General features: G+C 41.8%; 1 protein-coding gene across 1 annotated transcript; it reads left to right on the top strand.

Annotated features, from left to right (window-relative positions):
• Window positions 1–1,001: 1,001 nt before the first annotated feature.
• On the top strand, window positions 1,002–11,065 carry LOC110961260 (histamine H3 receptor). Its single transcript, XM_022208806.2, has 3 exons — window positions 1,002–3,647; window positions 4,169–4,335; window positions 9,114–11,065. The coding sequence occupies exons 1-3, from the start codon at window positions 3,410–3,412 to the stop codon at window positions 9,969–9,971; spliced, it is 1,263 nt and encodes a 420-aa protein (XP_022064498.1). The 5' UTR covers window positions 1,002–3,409; the 3' UTR covers window positions 9,972–11,065.
• Window positions 11,066–11,491: the final 426 nt, after the last annotated feature.

The following is an 11,491-nucleotide window of genomic DNA, read 5'->3' as shown; positions in this document are numbered from 1 at the left end:
TTTCCTCAATGTCTGTTTACGAAGCCGGCTGCTCATTCCAGCCATTAAAAGTAATTACAGTTAATTCACTTAGCAGAGAGTTGTTTCTCCCTGAAAAGCTGTCATCACGCTGAAGCCAATCATCTCAGCCCTTAATCATGTTTCTTAGAGACTCGTCAAGAACTCTCATTTGTGCTGGAGGCTGAGGAGAATAATTATCATGCTTACGATTTCAAATTAATCCATACAGTTGTTCCTGCGGTTGATTGTGATAACACACCGTGGGAGAAGTTTGGTGTCCTGGAAGACTTAAGGTTAATATTAATGCAGCTCATCCTTTAATGCAGACAAGTGTGGAGCCCTAAGGTGCTTGAGATTAAAAGAAATAAATATAAAATAATGCAACATAAAATAAGCACACCCGTGCTGTGTAAAATATGTAAATGAGCTGATAAACAGCGAAAGAGCAAGCTGTTAAAATTCAACTCATGATCGCATCATGCCGTTCCATCACTTCACATCAGTTTTGTATAAATGTTAGAATTTATTTCAAATTGCCCTTTTTTTACTGCCTTTTTATTTTAATTCATAATGACACCATTTCGCCATTAATAATTTCAGAATGTCATGTTTTATGACATCAGTTGCCACCTGCATGGCCTAAAGCAGTGGTTCTCAACCCTGTTCCTCAGGACCCCATGTCCTGCATGTTTTAGATGCGTCCCTGCTCCAACACACCTGATTCAAATGATCAGCTCGTCATCAAGCCTCTGCAGAAGCCTGATAACGAGCTGATCATTTGAGTCAGGTGTGTTGGAGCAGGGACGCATCTAAAACATGCAGGACATGGGCTCCTGAGGAACAGGGTTGAGAACCACTGGCCTAAAGAACCGCCAGTGCTTTGAGTTTTCATCTTAGTGCAGTGATATGTGTGTGTGTGTGTGTGTGTGTGTGTGTGTGTATATATATATATATATATATATATATATATATACACACATATGCACTAAGATGAAAACTCAAAGCACTGGCGGTTCTTTAGGTACAGTATGCCAAAACATCATGTCGTGTTTCCCAGTTCAAAGTATGTCCAATGCAATATGCTAAAAATACCAAGGTGTCCTCCTACATCTGTTCTGATTTTGCAGTACACCAGCCTGCATGATTTTCTGGCCATTTTGACCCATAGTCTTCTTACAGCGGTATTATGTCACTGCGTCTTGTGCTGCTGCGAGGAGACGGACGGAGAGAGCTCATTTAGAAATACAGACTGCTAGGGATACTTCAGCAAGTCAATCAAAGATCAGTGTTATGATAAAGTTGTGTGTCTCAGTTGTATACATGCTGCATGCAACAGTAAACTCTGTAAGGGCAGCTGTCCTATGTAGTGAAAGGATAAAAATGAAAATATTTAGGGCAGGTGGCTCAGGGACATTGTGACATCGGTTACAGATGTGGCAGCAGGTTTAATTAAAAACAAACATTTCAGGACACAGAACCACCGACTGACATTCAGTGAGAGAGGTGCAGCCACATCATTAAACCACTGACAGGTGAAGTGAATCGTACTGATCATCTTACAATGCAATGTTCTGCTGGGAAAGCTTAGCTCCTGGCATTCATGGCGATGTTACTTAGACACGTAACACCCACCTGAACATTGTTCCAGACAATGCACCACATCCTTTCATAGCAACGAGACTAAGTGCCTCCACCAGCAGGATAATGCATCCCACCACTAAGCAAAATCTGCTCCGGAACAGCTCGAGGAACACGAAAAAGAGCCCAAATGATTGACCCGGCCTCCAAAATCCACAGATTCCAATCTGATCAAGCATCTCTGGGATGCAAACCCAACTCACGAAGTCCACAAAGCATCTGCTACAAACATCCCAGTACCAGAAACCACAGGACACCTTTTGATGAAAGAACAATGACAGATCAGAACTGTACTGACAACTTGGCTGACACAATATTGAGCAGTTGGTTTTAGTGTTGTAGCTGATAGGCGTACGTCAAAGTACAAGCAAAAAAGAAGCTGAAAGACGGGTGATGGCAAATCCACAGTTTTCAGAAGCTACATTAGGACTTAAAGTGTTAACAGGGGAAATGCTACTATGCAGTTATAACAGAAACTATTATGGAAACAATACTGATGAGCATTTATTGCCAGTGAGTTTTGATACTGAATTATTTCAAAATGTATGCCATTTTGCATAGTGTATATTTAGTTAGTACAAGTCTACAAGTGCATTTGTACTCATTTTATATCTATATATGTAGTATTAAATACCGTGGGTGTGCCAAACAGTAATCTCTACAGTAATCTGCAGCTTTTTCTGTAAATAAAATGACTGTCATTGTGCACCATCTTAAACTAAGTCTCATAGGAGCAAGTATTTACATTTGTATACATTGATCAGGTATTAGAGAATTAGCTCATTTCTTAACTAAAAAAAGATTCTGGCCTGTAGAAAACAAAGGAGGAAGAAAAAGACAGCAATTCACTTTGGACATTGACCTCAGAGTCACTTGACTGAATCTCTGAACTTGCTGCTTGGTGTGAACATCCACATGGGGACTGACTTCCTGCAGCTCATTTCCTCTCAGTCTGCTTCAGCCTCTGGACCACTTCAGCTTTTGATTGCAGACTTCAGCCTTTGATCAGGGAGGACAAAGAGGGAAAATGTTCAATGAGCAGAAATCAGCTGAGGAAGGATGGCATTTTCCTGGGCTTCAAAATAAAAGAATTTGCTGCACCTCTGTTTCACAAGCAAACACATGTTGGACATTTCGAAAGAATTCTGCTCATTTTGTGTGATTTTTGGCTTATGACACAAGCATGTAGCCATTTTATTTTTGTTTTGGCTGCCTTTTAGGCCACAAGTTGGCTTTGAATATAATTCATTTTGTTTGATTATATCTAAAAAAAAAAAAAAAAACCGTCACTGTAACTTGCCGCATTGCTTCTTGAGTGCATATTCAATAAAACTGCCACCCCTTGTTAGTCTTTAAAGCGTTTGCAGCAAAAGCTATATTTTGAAAATATGACAGGATGTAGTGCTTAATTTCCACTCATGTAATCTGTACATCGGTGACAAAAGCAACTGCGCGCTCCGAGGTACCCGCACATCCCGCAGCTGCTCTGTAGATAATTGACAGTGCAGGAAGGAGAGAGCGCACTCTCAGGAGCTACAGTTATTATCTATATTATTATTAAAAATCTGATTTATATCCAGCCTGCGTCTCTCTAAATCAAAAACCTGTTGTGGGGGGAAAATGGGAGACTTGGAAAAAGTGTCTCCATCCATCCACAGGTCTTCACGCAGCTTCAACTCCTGGTTAAAGTGGAGCGCACCGCTGGCTGGACTTGTTCGCAGTTTCTGTGCGTGCAGTGAAAACAGTGAATGATCCTGGCTGTGAATGAACTATGGGCGCGCACATCCTGGAGTCCAACTCCAGCGGCAACGTGACGCCTGCGGTGTCCGAGGCTGGGACCATCCTCCCGGGATACCTGGTGGTGATCTTATCGGTCCTCATGGGGACTCTGGTGGTCGTGGTGGTGGCGGGGAACGCGCTGGTCATCATGGCTTTCGTTGTGGATAAAACCCTGAGAAATCAAAGCAACTACTTCTTTCTCAACCTTGCCATATCCGATTTTCTTGTGGGTGAGTTCCTTTTTCTTTCGTTTTTAGAAAAATGTGTCTTCTGTGCCATTTCGTCCAAATTTTCAAGTCTTTTGTTCCTGCCCGTGGCTTAAATGACTTTTGCGCACGCCCTAAACACGTTGCCATTTTTGTACAATATAATTATTGAGTCACTATTGGTGAGCAGCGAGTTGGTGGTGACCTCACCGTCCTTTAAGGTTCATTCATCACCATGGATTATTGTGCGTAATTGAAGCATCTCTCTGTTCCATCTCTGCAAAGCACTCACACTCCTCTGCTCTTGTCTGCAGCCAAAGGTAAATTACATCCTTCACTTTAATGAATGTCAGACTGCCGCTGTCCCTAAAATGTCTTTCACTGCATGGGGTTTGTGTTGGTAAGGTGCAGCAGCCAGTAATTTCTTTGTCACATGGAATAGGTGTCACATCAGGGCTGCATGGAGGGTCTGGAGAGGTGTGAGGGTTAATGGTCGGGGTGTGTTGAATCATCATGCAGAGTGTGTACTTTTGTGTGTGTTACAGGTGCCTTCTGCATCCCGGTGTACATCCCGTACAACCTGACTGGCAGGTGGATGCTGGGGAAGGGTCTCTGCAAAGTGTGGCTGGTCATGGACTACCTACTCTGCACCGCCTCAGTCTTCAACATTGTCCTCATTAGTTACGACCGCTTCCTGTCAGTCACAAGAGCAGTAAGTACAAGACCGCACTGTGGAGGTGCTCATTACCACACACACAGAAACATATCTGTAATGCACATGCTATACCACAGCCAAGTCCAAAATGTGTCACTCCAGCAGTATGTGCAGCACTGAGAAGTCATTTACATTCACAGCTTTTTTTCCCCCAGATGAGGGTGTGTGCTTTTAATCTCTCATTTTTGTCCAGTCAATTTTAGAGCTTGGAACAGTCTGTTTAGTTTGATCAGTAAATATTATCAATGCAAACGTTAGCACTAGACTCAGCAGTCCAATTAGGAGCATCATCTATGCATCATCTAAAGTCTGAATCCACTTATTTTGTACATGAAATTCGGGTTTGCTTGTCTTTGCGCAGTGCTGCTCATCCTGAGGGAACAGCTGTGTTCTGCTATGTGCATCAGAAGGGAGACTATAAAAAGTATTCACCCCCCTTTGGAAGAATTCTACTGCCAACTTTAAGTCGTGGCTAATATATTTTCTTTTTTCGACACAGATTTACATAAAAAGACTCTTTCATGTCAAAGTGACGACAGATTTCAACAAAAATGCCAAATAATTACAAATATTAAATGTAAAATGAGTTATTCCATCAGTATTCAACTCCTCACTCACCTAATTCAAACTAGCCAGTTAATCCTAAGAGTCACACAATTTGTGAAGTAGAGATCATGTGAGTGCAGTGAATGTGCCTTAAGTAAATGTCATATCTGAAAGGTCAGGTGACGAGTGAACCAGTGACCTTGCTTCAGTCAGAGGATGGATACAAGAAGATTTCAAGGTCACTGAATAACCCTTGGAGTCCAAGTAAATCCATAATTACAAAATGGAAGGATTTTACATTTCATTTTTTTGAATAACTGACAATATTTTTACAAATCTGTTTCACTTTGACGTGAAAGAGTTTTTAAATTCTTGTCAAAAATGTCAGGACTTTCGACCATTATCATAAAAGGCGATAAAAGGGGAATAATTCCAAAGAGGTGAATACTTTTTATAGGAACTGGATTTAGCCCCACTGACATTGTAATGAAATCATCAGGGTCACCTGTGTTTTAACTCAGAATTTTCTTTTTTCTCTATTTTTTAGGGGATGTTGGTTTAGAAAGAAATGTGCGTTTTGAAAGCAGCATACATGTTAACTTATTAGACCCTCCAGAAAAACGCGATTATGCGATCGCATGAATTCCCGCATTAATCACCAAAATGCCGCTGATTATGCAGGGGTGAATTATTTCCCAAAAGGCAGCATAATCCCTGCAAAACAGCGCATAATTCCCACAAGAATCTCACATTTCCACGAAAAAAAAGAGAAATATGCGGGTCCCGCTTGATTTCACAATTTCCGCATAAAATGAGAAAACTATAACCAATATAAATGGAGTTGTGAGTTTTTATGTGACGCCCGGCCTGACGTCATCAGTTCGCGCATTCACACACACACACTAGATGCATGAGCTGATGCGTAGCGCGGCGCCAGTGTTGCCAACTTAGCGACTTTCTCGCTAAATCTAGCGACTTTCCAAAGCGTCCTAGCGACTTTTTTTGTCAAAAGTGACTCGCCACAAATCTAGCGACTTTTTCTGCCGTTTTGGAGACTGACAGGAAAACTCGGGTCATTCTGCAGTTACTGTCCTCAACAAGCAGCAGGTGCTGCTGTGAGCTTCTCCCCCTCGCAGAGCACAGGCTCTCAGTCCAGTAACCCCGCAGCAGTCCCAGTGTCTGATTAGAGGACACATCCCTCCGCGGCCAGACGGCAGGTGAATCACGCATATTTTTGCATATTTCACAACTATTCGCATACTTTGCAACTTTCCGCAATTTCCCCGCATAAAATGGCATAAAAACCCCGCATAGTTATTTGCATAATCAAGGATTTTTGCCCGGGTTTTCTGAAGGGTCTAACTTATAATGAATGTCCAAAATTATGCAGATTTTCCTCAATTTCCACAAACATAAAAATATAATCGTACGTATTATTAAAAATAGAGGGAGAAGTTCGGTCTGGTCAATGACGAGGTCAGGTAAGGGTCCACTGACGCCAACATGAGATTGTGTCGTGCTGTGAAGCTGCAAATTTGTCAGGTCATTGGGTTTGGGAAAGACAAACATAGTCATCTGTGGCTGATTGTTCTTTTGATGTATATTTGTCTGCTGCAATTTGCTTTAATTTTACATCAAACACACTGGACCCTACCACTTGATACCTCACGGTCTGTGGAGTGTGCGTATTCCTTGTTATCTGCCAGTACAATGATGAAACAACTTTTTTTTTTTAAATGAATTTTGCTGCTATTTTTAGTTTGACAAGAATTTTCTATGAAATTTACTGATTTTTCATCCAGTGATACAGCTGGACATCCACAGGGGTTGACATGCATGAAGCAGGGTGGGACTGTTAAAAATTCTGCTGTCAGCATTATGCAGCACTTCCTGGAGCCTGACTTATATTAGAGACTAAAATTCAGAATATTACTTCTTATTCTGCTTTGATTTTGATGGTTGTTCTTTAATATCCGTCCCTTTTGAGTCCCCCAATTTTATAAAAGTAGAAGACTGAAAAAACAGCCTTTTCCAAGGGGCTTTAATCAGAGGCACTTCTCCCTACATATAATCATTATTAGCCATCAAAAATAAAAAGGTCTTTCAGGTGTGTTTGTTTGTCCTTGATAGACATAAGCTGCAATATTTAGATGAGGAGATTTTTATGGTCTTGCAGTCTGTGTTTACTAATTTACTAAAGCCACCACAATAGCAAATATGCGTATTAATCCATATATGCTTGTCTGCTGCAACTCTTTGATGGTATTGGCCTTGTCTCAAAATCAGCGGCATTTTTACTCAATTTTGTCTTTGTCAAAGTAGTCTGACTCACCAAATAGATGCTTCAGGCATATGTCTGCCATTATTTCACGCAGCTTTCTCTTCCTCTTCGGCCATCAGCATGCTCTAAAAATGCCCTTTGCTTCCAGAAGATCCCCCACCCCAAAGTAGCCCGTCCCTCTCTTCACCCCCTACCTCCCACCTCCACCCCTCTACAGCAGAATGATGATGAGGTGCAGTCTGACCTCTCTCCAGTGCTGTGGTGAAAGATCTGGCTATGTAAGACTACAGACCAAGAGAGCTCACTTAAAAAAAAAAAAAAGCTGTGCTGAACCACACCACACCTGCTGAGATATCACTGAATTTCCTGTGCACTGTTGGATCGTTTCATATATTTATGTATATGTCATTAGATGTAAAACTTCCTGCTTCAAATGGAACGTGACTCAATTCTAAGTAGAACATTTTTGTTTCTGTTAAAAGATGGCACCTCTCCCACTTTAAAAAAGTGAATGCTCAAGAAGCTTACAAGAGGCTTATGTCTGCAAGGCCATGTACCGTAAGCCACAGTTCCTGTTTTGTTTTTTGTTTTTTTTGCTGCCTAAACTACTAAGAGTTCAAATGCTAAACAGCTTAATTAAAAAACTCACAGCAGTATGTAAATTCTGCAGTGCATCGCATACTGAGACAGCTGGACCACAAACTTTTTTGGCACTTAGAAATGACATCTCTTCAGAAATGTCTTCATCCTTCATTCAGAGAGAATATTGGCTATAAGGGTTGAACGATTTTAGGGAAAGTAATTGCTACTTTTCTGACAGATGAGAATTGATTTCAAAACTGTCACACAAGGACGATAGCAAGCGTTTGTAAATCCATTGAAACAACAATTTAAACCCTGGAGCAGAATTCTGCATAACAGATGCACTAAACTGCAGCCTTTGCATTGGGATAAATTGTAATTTTGGCTTGAAATGGATCAGTTGCTCAGCCCTTTTGGCTATATTATTAGCAGCATGTGCTGTAGGTTTCAGGGTATTCATTTTAATTGTGCAGCACAATGTTCCACATTTACACTGATGTTGTTTCGGTTTTGTCTCAATAAACAGCAGCCTCAATCATGATTTGGTCTCGGTTTAGGTGGTCATGACGACCACACTTGCAGAAACATCTCATTGCTTGTGGCTACTTTTGTCTAATGGTTTCATTTCAGTAGCTCACTCTCAAATCGCTGTGTTTATTTCTAATTTCCAACCCACAGAGAGCAGTAGTTCTTTTATTTCCAACAGAGAATTTTCTGCTTTTGTAGTGACTGAGGCCACAATCAATTCTAAGCATCAAGAAATGGAAGTCTGTTTCATCGTTAATGGGTTTCTTTAAGCTCTCTTTAACCACAGTCACATGTCCCGCACTGCTGTCCCACCGTGACTTATCCAGCTGCTGCAAGTGCAGAGAGACATTTCACGGTGTAAGACAAAAGAAAAAGAAATATAAAAAAGAACAACAAAAGATAGAGTGGTAAATAGAGGAGGCCTTCCAAATGATAGAGTTTAGACTGAAGTGAAAATGGAGCGAGTGCAAAGAGAATGAGCGACAGATGATGGCGAAGGAGGAGTGGATCAGCAGCAGCCAGATGTCTCTTTTATACTTGTGTTGTATCAGAGAATGTGGCTCTAAGCCCGACATTCCCCTTCCCTTATTGGCTTCAGTGGCACGCTATAGAATGAGAGCTTCATGAGAGGGTTTTATTTGCAGCATCTCTCTGCTGCTCTGAGGCGCTACAATGCAACGAGGGCTTCATTTGAAGAAGATACTCGGAGCAGAATCCAGTTCGTTTATCAGCCTGTTAGTATGTGAGCAGCTGTTTGAAACCTTACAAGCCATGTAGCTGAGTTTCTTTTCACGCTTACATCACTGTGAGTCACACTTGTGCCTCTCTTTTGACACAGGTTAAATACAGGGCTCAGAGGAACATGACCCGCCAGGCTGTGTTGAAGATGGTGGCGGTGTGGGTGCTGGCCTTCCTCCTCTACGGCCCCGCCATCATCTTCTGGGAGACCATTGTCGGCAAGAGCATCGTTCCATCCCACGAGTGCTACGTGGAGTTTTATTTCACCTGGTACTTCCTGCTCAGCGCGTCTACCTTCGAGTTTTTCACCCCGTTCGTGTCGGTGGCCTTCTTCAACCTCAGCATCTACCTGAACGTTCATCGCAGGAATAAGAGGGGAGGTGCCTGGGCTGAGGATGAACCCAAGCCGCCGAAAACCACTAAGAAGCACAAAGAAGCATCAGCCTGGTCTGTGTTTTTTGTCAAGACTCGAAAAGTGTCATCCAGCGAGCCCACTGCGATCTCTGCTGTCATAGAAGACGATGACGTGCTGAACCCCTCTTCAAGTGGGGAACCAAACACCAGTCAGATATTCACGCAGCGGGAGAAGCTCTCACCAAACAGGAAAAACTCCAGGCTATTTCAGCACTCAGCCTCCTGCGTGGTTCCCGGCCGTAGGATACAAGGATCTCGTCTTTCCCGAGACAAAAAGATCGCCAAGTCTTTGGCCATTATAGTCTGCACTTTTGGAATATGCTGGGCTCCATACACTCTGCTAATGATCATCCGTGCTGCCTGCAGCGGCAAGTGCGTGGCGAACTATTGGTACGAGATGACATTCTGGCTTCTGTGGCTGAACTCCGCCATCAACCCGTTCTTGTACCCTCTGTGCCACAGCAGCTTTCGAAGGGCTTTCTCAAAGATCCTGTGTCCCAAGAGACAATCGGTGCAGCCTCAGATTGAGGCCCAGTCTTGTTAGATTGCACTTCCATACTATATGAATGCAGTAAATGTTATTGGTCAAACGCAGTAAATGTTATTGGTCAAACACTGTAAAAATCCATACAATGTTCTTCCATCTGAAAATCAAAAATAAGAGAAATGTTTAAGTGTCGCAACATATTTGACAGCAATACAGCAAAGCAACGCAGTCATGACAATATTCTTATATAATCATATTCTTAATGACAGAGCAGAGGAGAGGACCAAGCGCCACCAAGAGCTGAAGTCACATTTTTGAAATCATTTCAAAATGTATGTTAGCCTCAACAGACAATCTGTGTAAGTAGGACAGGAAAGAGTTGGGTTAATGTTTCTCACCACTTAGGTCTTTATGTGCTGGAGACTGTGAAATGATGACATATGCAGCCAGATAGGAGCTGATTACCATAATTTAGTCTGAGATATTATACAAGAACTACAGCACACCAAGTTGTTAAATTGTGGCCTGTCAGACTGGAAGCACAGCGGGGGTTTTTAAGGGCTGAATGTTCCAACTCCCATTTAGATGAAGCTGATGTGAAATAATGGTCTCAATGGTCTTTTAGTGGTTTCAAAATCTCTCTGCACATGAAACCTTTTCCCGTCTCCATTTCAAACACATGGCTGTTCATCTGAAAATGAAGGAAACTTCAAGCTTTTCATCATGCAGCAATATAATAATAACAAGTGTAGAGTCGTCTAAGTTCAAAGCACCAGAAAAGAAGAAAAGAACCTGTGTTTGTTTACTGATTACTGCTGAGTGTACTTTTATCACAGTGATATTTTATATTGTTTTATCTGAAACGTGGGCTCGGGGGCAGGGGGGAAATCAGCTGCTACTGCCAACATTGAATCTGCACTTCTATTTGAAACGATGTACTTGTTGATGTTATAAAATGTCGAGCACTATGAACTGAAGGCAGCATTTGTACGATAAGATCTATGCCAAGCTCGATGGTTGTGTATTTATTCCAAAACTGAACTGGTTTATATACCACCTAAAAACTACTATATGACCGCTTTGTATCTTGGTTATGAATGTGTGTCGGTGTAATAGCCAAAGAAAGAATAAAAAGAAGACTACCTACAGGATTTGTTACTCTGTTTTTGGAAAAACCTGGAATACAGGTAGTGTAGACAGCCTGTCATTTGCTTTCTTGGCAAGAGCTTGATGAAATAACTGATCCAACACTGATGCCTTTATGCTAAATATGAAGCTACATGCAGGACATGGTTAGTCAAAAAGACAGGTACAGGGTTCCTGATTCTGCCTGAAGGTAATGGAATCTGCTCTGCAGCTCCTCCAAAACTGTGTTCAAGACATCAACAAAGTAAATGGGAAAAATATATTAGATGCAAATTTGCATAAGACGGCATGGGCAGAGGTGATGATACATCCATATGAGTTCTTGAGCAAAACATTTGTGCTAATCCTGTGGATTTAAAACCAATAAAGAAATGCATGAGGAAAAAAGTTTCTCAGGTCACACAAAGTCGTGTGTGCTGCAAAACTAGCTT

Source organism: Acanthochromis polyacanthus, chromosome 4, assembly GCF_021347895.1.
Source record: "Acanthochromis polyacanthus isolate Apoly-LR-REF ecotype Palm Island chromosome 4, KAUST_Apoly_ChrSc, whole genome shotgun sequence".
Taxonomy (NCBI): Eukaryota; Metazoa; Chordata; class Actinopteri; family Pomacentridae; genus Acanthochromis; species Acanthochromis polyacanthus.
This window is presented reverse-complemented; position numbering and strand designations above follow the sequence as displayed.

Coding starts and splice junctions, on each gene's coding strand:
- LOC110961260 (XM_022208806.2), top strand. CDS start 3,410: ATGGGCGCGCACATCCTGGAGTCCAACTCCAGCGGCAACGTGACGCCT. Junction 3,648..4,168: donor CATATCCGATTTTCTTGTGG/GTGAGTTCCTTT, acceptor TGTGTGTTACAG/GTGCCTTCTGCATCCCGGTG. Junction 4,336..9,113: donor TCCTGTCAGTCACAAGAGCA/GTAAGTACAAGA, acceptor CTTTTGACACAG/GTTAAATACAGGGCTCAGAG.